This window comes from Glycine max, chromosome 4 (genome assembly GCF_000004515.6).
Source record: "Glycine max cultivar Williams 82 chromosome 4, Glycine_max_v4.0, whole genome shotgun sequence".
NCBI lineage: Eukaryota > Viridiplantae > Streptophyta > Magnoliopsida > Fabales > Fabaceae > Glycine > Glycine max.
The window spans coordinates 9,041,673-9,061,351 of NC_016091.4; the positions used below are offsets into that span (position 1 = coordinate 9,041,673).

The window sequence follows — 19,679 nt, forward strand, 5'->3', positions numbered from 1 at the left end:
TCAGTTAATCTCATCAATTCTCGAATTATTTCTTTTCATTTTCTTACTTATCAAACATTTCTATCTTATTTTCATTTCACCAATATTATTTCTGCCAGTAGTTCCAAACCCAACGTCAATACCTTTCTAATTCTCTTTGTGGAGAAAGAAAATTGGAGTTAGGCGATGGAATCTATCTTATTTTCATTTCACCAATATTATTTCTGTCAGTAGTTCCAAACACAACGTCAATACCTTTCTAATTTTCTTTGTGGAGAAATAAAATTGGAGTTAGGCAATGGAATGGAAATAATCCATTTTATTTCATTATGTTTCATTCATATTTTTACAAACTAAATAAAAGAATAATTTCCTCCTCCCCTCCATTCTACCTTTTACCACTAATCCAAACATGAACTTAGTTAAAAGTTAAAAATGAATTAGGCTGTTTTTATTTTGGAACAAGCAATTAAAAAAAATAAACATATAGATAAAAAAAATGAAAGAATTTTTTAACTAGTTTCAAGAGTAATATGTAAAATACAGATTTAAAAGAGAGAATATTAATCAAGAAAAAAGAGAAAATAATAGTTTCATTCTTCAAGTTTTTCATTTTTTGAAGCAAATATTTTTAATTTTTATCGTTTGATGGTGCATTTCATACACACTAGCATTATAACTGGGCTAATCCAACGGTGACCAATGCAAATTTTAATATCGTTAATAAAGTAAGTTTTAAGAGAAATAATTTTACTTTAAATAAGAGAGATATCTATCCTTTTGACCAATATATGTGACAATTTTTCTTTATAAAAATTAATAACAAATATTTTTCTGATTAATGAGCCTAAAACTTGAGCTTTAATAGCTTTACCTTAATTAGGTCAATCTTGCATTGTAATTATAAAAAAAAACCTTAACCATTTCAAACTACAATCTTTTTATATTTTCATATATATTTCTCTTAATTCTTTGTCTCTCTCAGTATACGTTATTTTATTATAATAAAATTTATATTATTAAAAATGTATATTCATTATGAATCTAGTTTTAAAAAATAAATATTTTTATGTAGTATAGAGTAAAATACTAATACTATAGAAACATAATGGGTAAATTTTTGGTAGTTGTAAAGCATTATTCTCTTGTGGTTAATATTTTTATGTGATATTTTTTCATTTAATAATTAATTAATTTATAATTGAAAAATTTAAACATTTAAAAATATTCATATATAAAATTTATAATAAATAAAAACGAACATATTAATTATATTTTAGATTTATGATAAATAAATTATATTTTGATATAATAATATTTTTAATTATCGATCGTTTCTTTTAAAATTACTGAAATTCATGTTAAAAGTAAAAAAAAAAAGTAAAAATTGAGAGAGATAATATGTTTTAAAAATGCTCTTGTTGAATAAAATCTTTTAAAAATACCCTGTTAAAAATTACAATTAATTATATATAATAAATTTATTAATTTTTATAATAATTATTTGTGATCCGTAACCGCCATAAATGTTAGTAACACATTTTGTGATACATACTCCGTTCATTCTTTTTTGTTAATTGACATTTATTACTTTATGAATTTTATAGCTATTAAATACATGGTAACCAATAATAAATCAAAAATTAAAAATAAAAAAAAGAAGTGTATTTATGAGGAGTTACAAGCTCTATTCAAATATAAAACTGAATTTATCTTGAAAAATAAAAACAGAAAAGAGCAAGACTGCAAGAGAGATGGACAAAAAGCGTGGGTCGCGAACGAGATCTGAAACCACCATGATGCACGAACAATTTAAATTTTAATTCAATTAAGCACATAAATTAGTTAAAGCATGGTAGAAGTATTACTGAAGAATAGGAGTAATAGAAATAGTAATTCATCAGATAAAAAAAAAGAAGAATGAAAAGAAAAATAAATAGGGAAAAGCGAGGAGGATTGCAAGGTGGCAAGGAAGAACGAGGTTGAGAAAAAGCCAAAACCGAACAAACAGAGCAAACAGCACCGCTTTTGTATTCATTCATTCTCTCTCAGTCACTGCAAACCCATGAAGAACCCCACACTCCGAGGTTCGAGTGTTCCTTCATCTTATTGTTCTTAACATAACTGTCGAACCAACCTACCTTATATAATAATAATAATTATTATAACTATACGCTGTTTTGTTATTATATTCAATATCATTAATAATAATAACGTGTAGAAAGAAGAGGAGGATCAATGCAGAGGCGCAACAACACGGTTGTTCCATTGGGCATGCTCAGAAGGTTTCTCGGCGCATCAGTGTTCTCAATAGTTGTCACTTCTTTCTTCTTTGTTCATGTTCACGTTTCTCCTTCACCTTCTGATCACAAGTTCAATGATAAGATCCTCTCGGTTTGTCTCTTCTCTCTATCATTCCTCTGTTTTACTCTCTTTTTTCGCAGAACAAAAATAAAAAGTTTGTTTTTTTAAGGCACTTCTTGTTGCTCCGGGAGGTTCTGGAAATCTCCGTGATCTCCTCTAACTGTGTTTAGAATGGGTCTGTTTCGAGGTTTTCTTCTTTTAAAAGCTTCGATTTTCAGTGTATTGTTGACTTGAACTAGACTGTCATTTGCGCATACAAATATGGGAAGTGTGGGAGTTTGGCTTTCTGGAATTTAGTTTTGAATATTTTGATGGCTTGGTGATCAAAGTTCCATTTTTTTATTGTTTTTGTGAAATTCTAAATTTGACAGTTTCGTGACCCGCAAAGCTGGACTCGAGAACTCGTTCCGCCTCATCTATCCAAGGCTCCACTCTCTGTTCCCAAGGTTTTGTATTTCCAATTCCAATCATTATTCCCTTTGAACTGATTTGTTGATCTTTCTGTTTGTGGATGCTGAGAATGTGACTGAGAAATGAAATCAATCCACTAGGTAGTGATCCCAATGTAATACTTTTTTTTTCTTCACATTTTTTGAAAAAAATCTTTTTAAGATAAATCAGAGATAAGTGTTACCCTTTTTTTCACTAACTGGTTTTAGTAAGTTGCTAATTATTATTGGAAAACCATCACAAATGCAGACGTGTATTTATATTCATTAATTTCCTTGCTTCTTTTTTTTTTTTTTTCCGTCAATCAGAGGAGTGTTTCTTCTTTGCTAATTGCATTTCTGTGGGGAGTTTCTTATTTTATTTGGTTTAGTACTTGTCAGCTATGTTGGGGTGTCATGTATCTTAGCTGATATATTTTATATTCTGCAAAGCAATTATGTGCTTTTTCTTTGTTTTCACTCCTTTAGTTCTGTAGTTGAAGGATTCAAGAAAGGATTCAGACTACGAGAAACTGTGGAAGCCTCCATCAAATCATGGGTTCATACCCTGTACAAAGCCTACTCCTAATTACTCAAGTAAGAAACTTGAACTTGTGTAGCAATTTGTAAGTTTGATTGTTTTAATCAGTCCTTAAATCAAGTGTAACTGTTCATCCAGCTCCTGGAAGGTCACGTGGTTACCTTTCTGTTCATACAAATGGAGGGCTAAACCAAATGCGTACTGGGGTGAGTTCTCTCTCTTAAAATTCTCTCATATGAAACGTTTAGTTTTAGTGTCAGCTACTCAGCTTTTCCATTTTGAATTTTTAACTTCTTATTTGATTGTTGTTAGATGTTAGAAAGTTCTCCATCTGTTTAGTTGCCGAGAATTTATAATTCCATGTTACTTCAAGACAAAAAAGATTGCTAAAATGCCTAATTGATGACAAAAGTCTTGAATTTAGAGAACATCACTAATTCACTAGTAAAATAGTCACTTTTGGATGCTCTTTGAAGCTTTATCATTGTATTGCTACAAGCTGAAAGTTTGTTGCCTCAACTACAGATATGTGATATGGTAGCTATAGCTCGTATCATAAATGCCACTCTTGTAATCCCGGAACTTGATAAAAAGTCATTTTGGCATGATACTAGGTAACTTTTGAATTCTGTTTGAGATCTATTTTTCTACTATAGTTCTCTATTTTGGATTTTACATGATTATATTTTATTGTCTTTTGTTTGATTTGCAGCAATTTCTCTGATATCTTTGATGAAGAGTCGTTTATTAGTTCTCTAGCTAATGATATAAAAATCATTAAGAAGCTTCCCAAAAAACTGGTTAATGCAACCAAAATTGTCATGCAATTCAGAAGCTGGTCTGGCATGGATTACTATGAGAATGAGATTGCTGCCTTGTGGGATAATTTCAAAGTATGTTGTTTGTTTGAAATCTGTAGGTGTATACGTTACTATGTTATTATCCATCTATTTACCTTAACTCCTAACTACTATACGACCATCTTATCTTTGATAACCTCTAAAGGTAATTCGAGCTTCCAAATCTGATTCTCGGTTAGCAAATAACAACCTGCCTCCAGAGATTCAGAAGCTTCGCTGCCGTGCATGTTATGATGCTCTTCGTTTCTCTCCACACATTGAAAAAATGGGAAAAGTATATAAGTAGATATTAACTCTTATTGACTTCTTTGATTGCTTTCTCATTGTGTCCTTACTTTAGGATTCTTTTTCTTTTCCAAATACTTTTTGGATCATTGTAGATATTGGTGGAGAGGATGAGGTCATTCGGCCCTTATATTGCATTACATTTACGTTATGAGAAGGATATGCTTGCATTTAGTGGGTGCACACATGAATTATCTGCAGTTGAGGCTAAAGAGCTATGGATTATCAGGTATCAATGCTTCAAACTGATTAGTTGAAATCTCTTGTCTTTTCCTGATATCTGATGTTTGAAAATTACCATCGTGGTCTAAATTTGTAGACAGAATACTACTTATTGGAAAAGAAAGTATATTAATCCTATAGAAGAGAGGTCCAAAGGTTTTTGCCCCTTAACTCCAAAGGAAGTTGGAATTTTTCTTACTGCTCTTGGATACCCATCAAACACACCAATATATATTGCTGCTGGGGAGATATATGGGGGTGAGTCCCATATGACTGACCTGCAATCCCGCTATCCATTGTTAATGAGCAAGGTAAGCAATTACAATAATTTGTTGTTGTATATTGGTGAACGTTGATAAAAAATCTTATGAACAGATTTTCTTTCAATGAAGTTTATTGCCATATTGAGTAACAAATAACAATAAAATGAGGTATTGATGGGAAAGGCTTGTACGTTGTCTCATCTACTATATGATGACATAATACTCCCTATACAATTCTTAAATTGAAAACAAAGCAATGTCAAAGGGATAAGATGAATGGTGAAGAAAACCTAACCTAAAAGAAAACCAAGACATGGTGCCTCTATTATTTAAATGCATGAGGAGCTTTACATCATAAGCCAGATTCTCTATTAATTAATCATAGATCAGGTTAGTGACATTGTGCATTGATCCAACTCTTGTTTCGGTTAAATCATTTAGGTGCAACCATGTTTTCTATCAAAGGTTTATTTTGTTAAATCATTTATGTGCAGCCATGTTTTCTATCTATGGCAAGTGCTGAGTTTAAGGCAAGAAGTCTAAATTAGTAATAGCTGTCAGCAGAGAATGCATTGATATCATGTTGATAGCCTACCTATGATAATTTTCAGGAAAAGTTAGCATCCATTGAGGAGCTTGAACCCTTTTCTAGTCATTCGTCTCAAATGGCTGCTCTTGACTATATTGTATCAGTTGAAAGTGATGTATTTGTACATTCTTACCCTGGAAACATGGCAAAGGCTGTTGAAGGCCATCGTCGTTTTCTTGGGAGTGGAAGAACAATATCTCCTGATAGGTGAGACTCTTTTCAAAAGATGTTCATCATTACAAAGCTATTCTGCATGACCCCATTTCTTTTATCAGGAAAGCGCTTGTTCGTCTGTTTGATAAACTGGCAAATGGATCAATGACTGAGGGGAAAACATTGTCTAATAAAATCATTGATCTCCACAAAAAACGGTATGTGATAGAAGAAGCATTAATTATATGTGAAGTAATTTTATGATTGTTAGATAGGCAAATAATTGTTGGTTATGTTTTTGTTTTGGCAGAATTGTATTTTTAGTACCCCTAGTTGTCTCCAATTTCAATTTTAGTCCCCCTTTAAATTTATTCACAAATTTAGTCTTTCAATTATGTCAAATCCTGTAAATGTGGTCTCCAAGCCCAGATTTGTCACAAAGAAACGTTGACTGCCACGTGTCACATTCTGATTGGACGATGAACAGATAAATGTTAGAGTTGGTTCTTAGGCGCACATTTTCATGTCCAATCAAAACGTGACACGTGACAGTCAACGTTCAAATCTGTGCTTGGGGACCACATTTACAGGATTTGACATAACTTGGAAGGAACTAAATTCGTGAATAAATTTAAAAGAAGACTAAAATTGAAATTAAAAACAACTAGGGGGACCAAAAATACAATTTTGCCTTTTCTTTTTCAGTTAGATGATGTGAAGTTCCTTATATGATTTTATTATGACTTTGTGCTTATGGTGGTTTGAGCAGGCTTGGCTTCAGAAAGAGAAAAGGACCCGTTTCTGGAACAAAGGGCTTGGACAGGTTTCGCTCAGAAGAAACATTTTATGCAAACCCTTTACCTGGTTGTTTATGTCGGACAGAATCACTCTCCATGAACACTTCTCACTTTTCAGTATAGGTAGGCCAAGATAAAGCAAAAGCTTTTTCCTTTAACAGATCTATATTGGTGAAAGAATTGCCGCATGCATCTTCCCTTTACCAACGTTTCAACACTAATCAGCTGGAAGGTGCTAAAAGGCTGTTGGCATAGTGTATATATTGATAGCAAACAATAAAGTACAATAGGAAGGAAAAGGAAGGAAGGAGAAAAAAGAAAGAAAGATGCAGGAGTTGATATACAAAGTTGGTGAGGATGACAAAATGAGATTCTTGAGTGTGTGATTGGGTCTTTTGGAAGGCATGATTCGTTCATTCATTCAAGTGAGCATTACTTGTTTATGTGAAGCTTTTTTAGATTTGACCAGGGACTCAAAATCACACATTATTGAAAATATTATTTTTTTGGTGAAATTCATTATTGGAATTATAATTTTTAATTAATCCAACATGATATATAGTTCCACATTTTGTTAATCCTGATGTGAAGCAAATTTTATTGTATTCCCATCATATGTTTAGTGCTCTTCCCATCCGGGCCAAAGATTGGTATAATATTACCCTCTACGGCTATGTTTAGATTCCCATTTGGGTGTTTTAAATTCAGTTTGGAGAGTCAGTTTCGTGAGATGTTTTAGTTATCCTCGAAAGTATGTCCACACACTTATATTTTACCTGAAGCCAAATTTATCTAAACGCAGGAATAAGGTTCCTTTTGCAAACACAATTTGCAAAATTAAAATTAAAAACTATTCCAAAATTTAAGTTTGCCAATAGTATCCCAAACATGCATCATTCGTTGGTTGGAAGCTCGATATATATTTGGACAGGCGCAGCTCAGCTGTTCAAGGTGTGCCAACGAGCTGGATTGGATTTGAGAGTAGTTTTGTCCTTCCCATCTCTGTTCTTCGAAAAAGCTTATTGAATTGGGTTTTGAAAAAGGGAGAATAAAAAAACTTTTACCTTATCTCCTTTGGATTTGAGGCCATCGTTTTTTTTTTTAATTCAATCTACTTATTTACTTTTTAACTAAATCATATATCAAAATTAAATCCACCAGAATCTATCTAGTGATGAAAATTAATCTCATTTTTTTCCATTGAACACTAAAAAATATATATGAAAATTAATAGAAAATAAGATTTTTTTTAAAAGTTAAAGATTTGATATTTTCAATAAAAGTGCAATTTTAATTTATTATTTAACTTTTATAATTAAAATTATTTTAATTATAAATTTGTTTAATAATTATAAGAAATAAGAGTACGGGAATGAGATTTAAATTCAATTATATAAATTTTGACCATGGAAGACACTTATATCTCCAAACTTACTCCCATCCTTGTTTTCTCAAATACAAATTGAGAAGTGGATTTTTTTCCTATGAGAGTTAGCTGAAGACTCCAGAATACATGGATATTCACGGGCTTGGACTTTTAGATTCAATTGACATGCCATCGCTGTTACCTTTATGGTATTTGCTTTGGGCACCAGCAGATTTGCTGGTACACCTAGCAAATTTTTAAAATGACCATTATACCCCTCTATTATAAGTAGTGCTTTCCTTCTTCATTTTTCTTTTGAATTTGTTTTTATTTTTCCTTCACCATCGTTCATTCTTGTGTCCTCTTTGGTCGAGCTACATTATTTATGGTGGTTCGTCGACAAGTGGTGATTGTAGTGGTGGTTGGTTTGGTCATTAACAGTGGAGGTAAGATGTTAATTTGTTTTTTTTTTTTTTTTGTGTGTGTGTGTGTAATACTTACGGATTGGTAATCTGATCTGTAAATTTAATATAACTTACGATTGAGAATCCATATGCTTCTTATGGATTATCAATCCGTAATATTGTTTTAAAATTTTTTTTTATTTTTAAAAATTTATTTTATTGTTTAATTACAAAAAATTAGAATTGATAATTAAAAAACTTTTAAATAGATATAGTTAGAATGTTCATTTGATAGTTATAGTTTGTATAGTAAGAAAGTAATATTTAGGGTTAAAGAATTTATACAAATTTTTCTTTCGTTTTTAATTAAATTTAATGTATTATATTAAAAAATGAAATAAAAAAGGGAAAATTATATGATAGTATAATTATGGTGTGGTTAGGAGTTTTTTGTTTGTCATTGAAATTTTTAAATGTTTTCTTAAGATGGACGAATATCAGAGTAGATGTATGATAGTGTAATGTCTAAAGAAGTCTATATGAATGACAAAAATGAAGATGAAGGTGGTGTGAATGAAGAACATGTTGATTGTTCTAATGCGATCAATACTTCTCAAGTATTAACATGATTTATTGTTATTAAAGTAATTAAATGAATGTTCCTTGAAGACTAAATTTGTATGGATTGCATTGTAGGTATTTGCTACCTGTGATGATGTTCTACATTAGGCTCGATCTGTTGCTTATGAAATTGGATTTGTGGCGGTGATTATGAGGTCAGACACAAATAATGGTATTAGAGGAAGGATCTCATTTGATTTAATTGGTTGTGAAAGGAGTGATTAGTATAAGGCCAAGAAAAAGGATTTGGTAAGAACATGTACTGACAGTAGAAAATGTGGGTGTCCCTTTAAGCTGCGTGCAAAACCAGTTGTTGGAGGCAAAAGATAGATGGTAAATTTAAGTTGTGGGAGTCATAATCATGAATTGATGAAATTTTTAGTTGGACATCCATATGCTAGTCGACTGACTAAGTCAATGGTGAAACCAAGAAATATTCTTCTAACGTTGAAGAAGTACAATGCCAATAGTTATACAACAATCAAGCAAATATACAATGCAAGAAATGCTTATCGTTCTTCCATAAGAGACAGTAATACTGAAATGCAACAATTAATGAAGCTTCTTGAACAGGATCAGTATATTCATTGACTTAGATTGAAGGATGAAGGTGTTGTACGTGACATATTTTGGAGTGATCCTGATGCAGTCAAATTAAGCAATGCCTATAATTTGGTATTTTTGATAGACAATACCTACAAAACAAACAGGCACATGTCACCATTACTTGATATTGTTGGTGTGACACCAACAAGGATGACATCATCTGTTGCTTTTACCTATTTGGAGGGAGAACATCTGAATAATGTTGTTTGGGCTCTACAACGGTTTCAAGGTCTTTTTCTTAGACGTGATGCAGTCCTTTGAGTTATTGTTACCAACAAAGATCTAACATTGATGAATGTAGCGAAAATTGCATTCCCTAAGGTTACCAATTTGTTGTGTCAGTTTCACATTGATAAGAATGTGAAGGCAAAGTCTAAAATCCTGGTTGGTCAAAAAAATGCATAAGATTATGTCATAGAAGCCTAGGGGAGTTTGGCGGATTGTCCTTCTGAGCAATAGTTTGATGAGTGCCTTAAGAAGTTTGAAATTACTTGCTCACTATGTCCAATGTTTGTTGACTATGTCAACCAAACATGGTTGATTTCTCACAAAGAAAGATTTATTAATGTCTGAACAAATAAGGTTATGCACTTGGGAAACACAACAACTATAGGTACGAAATGCATAACTTTCACTTTGCATCAGGTCACAAAATGTGTCCAAATATATCACATGCACGTGTGCGACACTCTTATTAGCAAAGAGTGTGCAACCAAGCAGACACAACAAATACGCTCGAGCTGCTACAATTGACTGTGTTGCATCACATTTGCTTCAATATACATCTCACAACTATGATAGTCGCACATATGACCCATGACATTGTACTGTCTCAGCTCTTGCCTCTTTAGCACTGACTTCAAGCAATTCGACTAAGAGAAACACGACATCATCCACATGAAGAGGCTCAAAGCTATGGAACGTGCCTGCAATAGGCAGATGCAACAACGATGCCACATCATCCAAAGTGGTAGTCACCTCTCCTACTGATAGATGAAAACTACTAGTTTCCTTATGCCACCTCTCCACGAAAGTAGACATAAATCCTCGATCACTCGTGTTCAGCGAACATACGATCAGAGGACGTAATCCTGTCACAACCACTAAGCCTTCGATCTTTGGAGCAAGCCTGCCAAATTTCTCAACCTTCCTTCCACGGGAGGATAACTTCAGCTCAGAACATTCCTGAAAATCATAATTTAACTCATTTCAGCAATAATAACAAATAGTTATGAAAATATTATTTATTTAAAAATATAAATACCTTTCCATTCCAAACTTTTGCTGCCACATGATAAACATACTCCATCAAAACTGATGTGTCGTGGGGTTTGCCTGAAAAACCCTCGGGATCAGTAACTACATCATCAACAATTGCTTCTTCGGGCTGTTCATGGACCTCGTCATCTGCATGATCCACATGCTGAACATCCTTAGCAACAGCTGCAACTTCCCGCTGCCTACGTGTAGATGTTGTGGGCCTTCACTGTTGGGGGGTTTCATCTGCATCACCACTGACTTCTTTCCTTAGGACTCTTCCTATAACCCTGTCTAAAGCCCGATCCAAACCCGTGGTTCTAACCATAATCTGCATATTAAAACAGTCAAAACAATTTATGTAAGCGTTCAAACAATATCTCAATCAATTACTATTTAATAATTTATAAATAAGATTTTTATAATTTTTTGAATAAATTTTTTATTACTTTAATATTCATAAATGCATATAAAATTCTTTTTCAATATATAGAGTTCACAACATTAATTCTAGTAAAATTAAATTAATGACCAAAATATAAGTATATTTTTTATTTTTATTTCTAACAAATCACTATTTCATTTTTTACTTTAATTTTTTTTTACTAATGAAAATATTTTAATTTTATATTTCCAAAAACTATTTATATAGATATTTAATACTATGACTGTAATAATATATATATATATATATATATATATATATATATATATATATATATATATATAAATTGTAATTTAAGAATTGTAAAATTTGTAATTTACAAATTTATATTTTCTTGTTAAACTAACTAAATTGTCAAATATATACTAATAAATTTATAAAACACTTTTTAAAATATCAAGTATAAGAAATTGTAATTTACTTATACTTTTTTAAAATAATTAAATCACAATAATATATATATATATATATACATTTATAAAAATAAACAAATTACTTAATTTCTTAATAAAAATTAACTTCAAAAAATAAATACAATTAATTACATAAAAATACACCAAAAATTTACAACAATATTTATTTATTAAAAAAATTTAAACAAAAATAATTTATTTAAAATTTTGAAATAATTATAAACTAATTTTTTTTTATCTCAAATTGAAAAAAATTAAAATAAATATACAGACTGGTAATCCGTATAAGGGATATTGACAATTCGCATCTCTTATTCGAATCCCCTCCATCCCTGCAAGTCCAACAATGAGATGGATCTCTGTTGTGGAAACGTGAATGGTGTGGCAGCATTAGTCACTGGTGGTGACGGCGGCGAATGACAATGGTGGTAGAAACACGAAGAAGATGAAGAAAACATAGAGAGAGAGAGGAGGCGCTACTACAGAAATTGAAGCGGGAGAGGAACAAAACGAAAAAGCTTTAAAAAAAAGGTGAAGGGCATTAGTAGTTGGACTGGTGCTCAAAGCAAAACCCTACCTTTATATATCACCGCAACTCAGTAGTGTATAAGGTAGGTATATGGACTCAAGTCTCTCGACTGGTTCGTTAAGCCTATGGATTCAGTGGATAATGAGTCTCTCTTTTTTTTTAAAAAAAAATTGTATAATTATTTTTAGTTTTGTAGTTCAATCTGTTAAGCCCGTGGACCTAACAAACTTTATCTACAAACTCACAAACCATCCGTTGTTTAATCCGCCTAAGTCCAATGTGAGGTACCATTAATTTGTTATTTTAAGATTTTGATCTTTAACATAGATTATTATTGTTATTTTGTTATGTTTAAATTGTTAGCATATTTTAATGTGATAGATTTTAGCTTAAAAAATAAAGTCAATTTCTTTTCTTTTAATTTTATACATTTTTCACTTTTTTAAAAAAAATATATAATTTTTTTAAAATTAATATTTGGGTTGGCATACTAGTCCATTTATCTGTGTACTTTTGCCGATCGGATACGGACCTTGAATAAAAAAATCTAATTGTTTTACGAACCAAGCTTATCCGACTCTTCTAAAATGCGAGCTTTGTGGTCCAAATCTTAAACGGGCCGGACCGATCCGTATGCCCACTCTTCCTAGTTTATGTGCAATTGTACACAAGCCATGCCAAAATATAAACAATAAATAATTCCCTTCCCATTAATCTTTTAGTTTACTACTAGTTCTTTTCATTAAAAAGAAAAAAGATATACAAGGAATATTGTTTTTACTGAAAAATTGTTTTTACTGAAAAAAATAAATTTAGATACACGTTGCATCATAAAGAAAAAAGGATAGAAAAAATAGTTTATAAGGAAAAAAAGGCTATTAATATTATTTGTAAAAATATCACCCTAATGAAAATTGCTTCAACTCATCTGTCACCATAGTCTAATGCCGCAGCAGCATCCTTCAAATGGAAACAAATACTGTGATCAATCATAATGATTTTCTGGCGATGACACTAAGGCCACCCATGAAGGGCCTCAAGGGCTCAGGTATAAGGACAGATCCATCTTCTTGTTGGTAATTCTCAAGCAAACATATAATCATCCGTGGTACAGCACAAGCTGTTGCATTTAATGTATGAACAAACTGAGGTGGGGCAAGATTGCCTTTAGATTTTTTTGCACTTGTGGCTTGTGCTTCTGATGCAGGACGATACCTTATTCCCAAACGACGGCTCTGATAGTCTGTGCAATTTGATGCGCTTGAGATCTGACACAATAAGAAGCCTCAGCAATTATATTGAAAGTCAGATGCTTTTTGTACAAGGGAATAGCATGGCGTTGCGTTTTCAAGCGTGGTAAGCTTCAGCAATCATTGTTAACAAGTAACAAAACAAAATGCAGTTTCTCTTAGTGCAAGTGAAGAGTAATTCTTGCACAAGTATAGTATCTACTGGTTATATTAAAATAATGATAAAGTCTGCATTAAGGTCCGCGTGGAAATCATTTTGATATTATCTTCAACTTTTGATTAGTCATACCCACAGGCATTGCACTCAAGCCAGAATCTCAGCCTTAGGGCCATAAAAAGTATAGAGATGTCTCGGAAGATTGAAAGGGAAAAAGTTGTTGCAGTACCTCACCAAACCGTTCTAAACCAGGCATCCAAGCCTCCACATCGAATTTCTGATAGGCAGGTGCACCTAAATCTTCAGAAGCCATATCCAAAGTTCTGCATAAAAGCTTAGTTATAATAAAAACAGCAATGGAATCGTGTTAAGAAATGAAGAAAGAATGTACTAACTACTATGAACATAGCGGTAACTCTCACTTAAAATGCAATCCCAGGGATGAGAAGAGGTCTTCTTCGATTGTAATAAGCTCTTGGTGGTAATGTTCACTCTCTTCTGGGCGGCAGAAAATAAACATTTCCACCTTGCTGAATTGGTGAACTCGATAAAGACCCCTGCTCAATAATAATTATGATCAGAAAAGTTTGAGGAACCAAATATTTAAAAACAATAAAACATTAATATTAGTGTGTTGAATAAGACATTAAGAATAGGCACTTCCATTGGTTAAATAAATTTAATCCAATATATGCAACAAAAGAAAGTATTTTAACAAATCAAATTCCCCCATATATTAAAAGGTTGAATATTATAAAGGATTTAAATCCATGGTCAAATCTATAGCTAGGAACATGGAATGAACAAAAACGCTCTAATTAATTAATTACCTTGTTGCAGTGCCAGCAGCACCAGCCTCGGTACGGAAACAATGAGAAAATGCCACATATTTTAAAGGTAACAATGAATCAGAGAGTATAGAATCCATATGAAGGCCACCGACAGGAATCTCTGCAGTGCCAATGAGGCATTGGTCACTGTCAGCGATGGAATAAATCTGTTCAATGTTAGCAACAAACATCAACAGAAGCTATGAACTTCAATCATCAAATTAAAGACATGAAATAGAAGGAATTTTAGGGAAAATAAAGCAAGGTAAGATCAAAGAATTTGTAGTTCTTAAGTTTAGCAAAATATAAAATAAGATGCAGACAGAAGGACTAAAAGGACACATGTTCTTCAGACTGCAGGTAAACTGTCTCAGTCAAAATGGTTGCCAAAACATGTTTGTCATGTATCTTATGTCCATGATCATGAAACTCAAGAATAGTTTACTAGCAAATGGTGAGAAAGAAAGCAACAACTAAGAGGTACACACTCACAAACCTGGGTATTATTTGCACGAGGTTGGAATCCACATTTTTCAACCACAGAGGATCGCACAAGTTCAGGCGTTGTTAATGGAGTAAAGCCTCTCTTCATCACTTCAGAGAGTGTCCAATTTACAAGAGCCATCTCTAACAAAACTGCTTCATTTTTCAGGTAGTAGAACTTTGACCCACTGACCTGTGAAGCAGCATATGTTAGATGCATCTGAGACAAAACTGAAGTCAAGTGCCAATAATATTCTAGTTCTTTTGAACATCCAAACTTCATCATAAAGTTTTAAAAAAAATTAAGGAATAAATTACTGTCAAAGTTAGAACTTAAATTAAGGTCTTTGTATTGTATACAAGAACAGTGATAGAGATGAAGCATTTAATTTTAGAAAAGTTTCAGACTTCTTCAATCTCATATCATAAACAAAACCATTCCTGGCTACATTTGCACAAGAGAGTATGCTACCTCCAAGGCATCTGTGCATTTCCCAGAAAATAATAAGAGTACTACTAAGTTAATAGAATCCAACACCATGTCATGTTCACAGTGCAACATTTCACATATTAACCTGCATCTCAAGATGACACTAGAAATTGCCAAGCTTCAAATAGATGGTGCTTTAATGCTTTAAAATAATCTGAGTATACCTCTGCAGCTGCATCAAAATCAAATAGATCAAGCTCCTTTCCTAGTTGGAGATGATCCTTGACAGGAAAGCTAAATTTGGGAGAGCTACCAACCTAAAATGTCACACATTCACAACACATTAATATTTGAGAAAAAGAAATTGATGCATGAACCAGATCAACAAACAACCTTTTTCCTTGAGAAGAAAAAGGAAGGGAATTCTAATAATTGAAATACCATCTTCCTTATGGTGGAACAATCCTCCCCTCCTATTGGAACATCTGGATGAGTCATGTTTGGTATACACTGCGCTTCCTGTTGAAGCTCATCATTAAGCTTCGCCAAGTCTTCTTCCAAAGCAGCAAGTCCCTCCTTCAAATTCTTACCTGCGGACAAAAAGTGACAGTTTTAAGGAATTTACTTAAAATGCCAATTGGCTGAAACTTTGCACCAAAAGCACCTTCCTCAATCAATCTTTGACGCTCAGACTGTTCTAGTTTCCCTTTCATCTTGTTAGCCACTGCATTTCTTTCACCACGAACCCTCTCAACTTCCTGCTATCTGTAAGAAACAAATTAGCTAAGCCATTGAGAACAAAGATCTTTGGGCATTACACCAACACCCATCTTTCAAGCATTTCAGTGATGGTTGGTTGCTCACATTTAACATAATCTTAAACATTTATGCCTTGTTCGGATAAACTTAAAATAAGAAGTTAAAATGAGTTGAACTTCTCATTAGCTAAGATCAACTCATGTACCTCAGCTTTTGGAGAAGTTAGATGAAAGAGCTTAGTTAAATGCATAAGTTAATTTTAGCTTATAAAGAAGCTCTATTTCAGATAAGCTATATGAGAAAACTTCTACAAATTAGTTAATGAAGAGCTAATTTTAGCTTACAGAGAAGCTCATTTCATTTTTTTTCTTCTTATTTTCTTCTCTTAGAAGTGCTTCTAAAGAAGCTTACCCAAACAGGCCCAATATATTTCTTGTTCTTATTTTCTTCTCCTTGAAGCTTACGGAGAAGTTTATCCAATTAAGAACCATGAAATAAGCATTCAGCAAAATGCCTTGCAAATCCACCCATTATTGTTGTTCTATCCAACTTAGAAATAGCAAGCATTCATCAATAAATAACAAGACATTTTATAAAGTACAGATTAGATTTGAATTTATTCAGAATTGGTTATAAGAAAAAGAGGAAAAGGATCGAAGAGAAACATAACATAACATAACCTTCTGAAGAGTGAACATTTTGTCATAAAGGTGGAGCACGAGGTTCAAATCAGCATCAGAGTTGCGGTTCTTTAAGTTGGCAGCAACAGCTTCCTTGTTATCCTTTATCCACTTGAAGTCTATCGTGGCCTTCCATTGAGGCTTCACACCTGAAAGAGCAATTTTTTTTTTAAAAAAAAAAATCAGTTTGGTTGCTGAGAAGTGGGAACGAAAGTGAAAGAGAAAAACGAGAAAAGTGTGTGGTGACCTTGGTCTTCAGTGGCCTTGGTAGTAGATGTTTGGACGAGGGCGGAGGAAGATAGAGCTCTGATGGGGCGTGACAATGGAGATTTCTGAAAACGGAGGGTTGGAGTTTTGAAAAGGAAAGTTGGAGAAGAGAAATTGGGAACTGAAGCGAGTTTGAGAGTACAACCATGTAAGCCCATCATCGTTTTCTCTGCTTTCTAGAGTCTGTGGCAGAGCTCCATTTATCCTTAATTCATGTAAACAGAACAACAAGCCATGGAAAATATCATAATGCTTAAATACTGAAATTCGTTCTCCAAAAATAAAGTATGATAATAAATTAATTCTCATCAAAAATATAAATTTAATTTTTAGATGTACGTACAACAAATAAAGATAATATGGTATTTTTTATTTTTGAGTAATCCATTTATTTCTATCTCACACTTTCATGCATGAATTTCATTATTTAATCAAACTATTTTTTTTATTTTAGTTAAAACTAATAAAGTTTTACTCCTTAATGTCATTTTTAATATATGAGTCACTGAATAAAAAATTTAATTGAAAATATTCTAAAAGTAAATGTACCAAAAATATTTTTTATTACTGTATATTGTAGATAACTATCTCTATTTTAATTTAATTATATACTCTTGAAAGTTTCTTGGTTGAAAATATATTTTTCTAAACATACTTGGTTGTAAATAACTCAATGTCATTCTTGGTTGTCAAATATATTCTTTTATACATACTTTTTTTTTCAATTGATTGAAATTTCTTAAAAATATAGAAATTGTTGGTTTCATATTTTATTTAATAATCATTTTTCATAATATTGTAGTTTCTCATCAATATTAAATCTGTGTAATTATGTTAAAATAAAAAAATTATATCCTTATTTACATATTTCATTATATATTTTAAATAATAGTATTTAAAAAATTAATATGTTTATAAACTAAAAATATTTATTGAAATATCATAGAGTTACGTCTTATTTTATTAGTTAGATCCATAAAATGAAGATAAATACAATCAAGATTATTTCATACCATTTCACTACTGTCACATTTTATTCCTATAATTGAATAATGAAAGAGGAACAAGGATAAGATTTTTTTAATAAAATTCTCATTTCCCCCTTCTAATTGAAGAGCGAGGGGATGGAACAAGAATATGATATTTTATAAAATTATAAAAATACTATTTGTTTCCTTTACTATAAATTGTGTTCTTTGTTCAAGCTCCTTACATTGTATTTTCATTTTTTTTATTGGTATATATTTTCAATTGGTTAATATTAACCATTTACCCAAAGCTATAAAAGTTTAGCATTTTTCGGTGAGTTTTTAGTGTTGTTGGCATAAAAAAATATTTTTCCAAACAGACATTAGACACATTAACACGTAAGCATCTTTTCCAACAACATTAGACATGTTGACATAGAAAAACATCTTTCCTCTCTGACATCAAATGGGCTTAACATAGAAAATAATTTTTTTCTCGTGAAATACTTTTGGTATTAAGTAGTATTTTTACTAGTGACTACAAAACAATAGAGAAAAAAACACACCTTTTAACTAGGACAAGTTTTGTTGCCGGAATCGGTATAGTACAATTACCGTGAAATAATAATAAAAAAACGACAATCAATTATCGGATGTCTATCAATATGTTTGAAATGAATTATGTAATGTGAATCCGTTACTCTCCACGTCTAATATTCGTCAAATTTACGTTAGAGGATTATATTTATAAACTATTTATCGATTATGGTCTCTTTCAAAAGTAATTACGGAGGGGGTTCGTTTTGCATGGAAGTCGCCAACGCCGTTGGCGATAAAGCTTGACCCATCATTGTCATTGGCGTTACAGGACCTGACATGGACGGTACCGTCATTTCCACTGGCGATACGTGATGACGTGGACGGTGCTGTCATTGCCACTGGCGATACACGCTAGAGTTCCGCTTCTTCCTTTGGCGAGATAGGCGACCCAGGCCACGTAGGCACGTGAAGAAGGTCTCGCCTTCTCTATTGGCGAGATACGTGAAGAAGGTCTCACCTTCTCTATTGGCGAGATACGTGGTCACGTGAAGAAGCTCAGGTCACAGCTTTGCAGTGTTTAGGGCAGCAACATGCAGAGTAGGGATTGAAAACGCAGAGTAGCCTTTTGACCGTTGCTTGTTTACGTTTTCTTCTATAAAAAAACCTCCATCAACGTTTTATGTACACTTCTCTTCTTCAAGCTGAGTTTTTCTCCTTTGTTGAGTTTCACTGAGTGTGTGCGTGCTGCACTTCCTTCAAGTTTGCTGTGTATTTCTCTTCCATAATTCATTCCTGGTAAGTGATTTTCTTAAATAAGATTTATATATTCTGATTTATATATTATGTTGTTAATATTATAAAAATAGTAGGTTAGTTAGTATAATTAGGTATTGTAAGTTTAGGTTGATTAGGATTAATAGATATTGTAAAGTTAGGTTAGTTACTATTAATAGGTATGCTACTTATAATTTTTATGTATTAATAGATATTTGAAGGTTATGTTAGTTAGTTTGGTTTGTTGTATATATTTTTAGATATTATATATATATATATATATATATATATATATATATATATATATATATATATATATATATATATATATATATGATTTTAGTCAACCACGCATATTATTAGCTTTAGAAATATTAGGCACACGTAATATTAGCTAGCTATAGAAATATTAGGCACAA

At 32.1% G+C, this 19,679-nt stretch overlaps 3 protein-coding genes across 5 annotated transcripts; 1 reads left to right on the plus strand and 2 right to left on the minus strand.

Annotated features, from left to right (window-relative positions):
• The first annotated feature begins 1,669 nt into the window (after positions 1 to 1,669).
• LOC100775284 (O-fucosyltransferase 7) lies at positions 1,670 to 6,996 on the plus strand. Its single transcript, XM_006578252.4, has 13 exons — positions 1,670 to 2,066; positions 2,201 to 2,373; positions 2,715 to 2,789; positions 3,269 to 3,368; positions 3,451 to 3,518; positions 3,838 to 3,926; positions 4,025 to 4,205; positions 4,318 to 4,446; positions 4,553 to 4,686; positions 4,777 to 4,990; positions 5,554 to 5,738; positions 5,807 to 5,902; positions 6,454 to 6,996. Exons 1-13 carry the CDS (start codon positions 2,045 to 2,047, stop codon positions 6,602 to 6,604), a joined length of 1,617 nt encoding a protein of 538 aa, XP_006578315.1. The 5' UTR covers positions 1,670 to 2,044; the 3' UTR covers positions 6,605 to 6,996.
• A 3,274-nt stretch (positions 6,997 to 10,270) lies between these two features.
• Positions 10,271 to 11,901, minus strand: LOC102665112 (protein MAIN-LIKE 2-like). The gene is made up of 4 exons (XM_006579012.1): positions 11,863 to 11,901; positions 10,991 to 11,066; positions 10,743 to 10,885; positions 10,271 to 10,663 (listed from the first exon to the last, which is right to left on the minus strand). The coding sequence occupies exons 1-4, from the start codon at positions 11,899 to 11,901 to the stop codon at positions 10,271 to 10,273; spliced, it is 651 nt and encodes a 216-aa protein (XP_006579075.1).
• Positions 11,902 to 12,844: 943 nt separating this feature from the next.
• LOC100809150 (serine--tRNA ligase, chloroplastic/mitochondrial) lies at positions 12,845 to 17,216 on the minus strand. 3 transcript variants are annotated; one of them, XM_003522736.5, is made up of 10 exons: positions 16,959 to 17,216; positions 16,712 to 16,860; positions 15,937 to 16,030; positions 15,714 to 15,862; positions 15,497 to 15,589; positions 14,856 to 15,035; positions 14,360 to 14,526; positions 13,952 to 14,086; positions 13,759 to 13,852; positions 12,845 to 13,390 (listed from the first exon to the last, which is right to left on the minus strand). In XM_003522736.5, the coding sequence occupies exons 1-10, from the start codon at positions 17,137 to 17,139 to the stop codon at positions 13,112 to 13,114; spliced, it is 1,521 nt and encodes a 506-aa protein (XP_003522784.1). In that variant the 5' UTR covers positions 17,140 to 17,216; the 3' UTR covers positions 12,845 to 13,111. The 3 variants fall into 3 exon arrangements, with proteins under 3 accessions (XP_003522784.1, XP_025983997.1, XP_040871062.1); XM_026128212.2 differs by lacking the exon at positions 16,959 to 17,216 and having other exon boundaries at positions 15,937 to 16,037; positions 16,712 to 16,852; XM_041015128.1 differs by lacking the exons at positions 16,712 to 16,860; positions 16,959 to 17,216 and adding an exon at positions 16,443 to 16,697 and having other exon boundaries at positions 15,937 to 16,037.
• Between the last annotated feature and the right edge of the window lie 2,463 nt (positions 17,217 to 19,679).

Excerpts from the sequence above, each read along its gene's own strand:
- LOC100775284 (XM_006578252.4), top strand. The coding sequence starts at position 2,045 with ATGAAGAACCCCACACTCCGAG. Across the intron at positions 4,206-4,317 it reads CCTTGTGGGATAATTTCAAA|GTAATTCGAGCTTCCAAATC; the intron begins GTATGTTGTTTG and ends TAACCTCTAAAG. Across the intron at positions 5,739-5,806 it reads AGAACAATATCTCCTGATAG|GAAAGCGCTTGTTCGTCTGT; the intron begins GTGAGACTCTTT and ends TTCTTTTATCAG.
- LOC102665112 (XM_006579012.1), bottom strand. The coding sequence starts at position 11,901 with ATGCGAATTGTCAATATCCCTTATACGGATTACCAGTCT. Across the intron at positions 10,886-10,990 it reads CCTAAGGAAAGAAGTCAGTG|ATGACGAGGTCCATGAACAG; the intron begins GTGATGCAGATG and ends TGGATCATGCAG. Across the intron at positions 10,664-10,742 it reads CAAAAGTTTGGAATGGAAAG|GAATGTTCTGAGCTGAAGTT; the intron begins GTATTTATATTT and ends TATGATTTTCAG.
- LOC100809150 (XM_003522736.5), bottom strand. The coding sequence starts at position 17,139 with ATGATGGGCTTACATGGTTGTACTCTCAAACTCGCTTCAGTTCCCAAT. Across the intron at positions 16,031-16,711 it reads AAATGTTCACTCTTCAGAAG|GAAGTTGAGAGGGTTCGTGG; the intron begins GTTATGTTATGT and ends TACAGATAGCAG. Across the intron at positions 13,853-13,951 it reads TCCCTGGGATTGCATTTTAA|AACTTTGGATATGGCTTCTG; the intron begins GTGAGAGTTACC and ends GCTTTTATGCAG.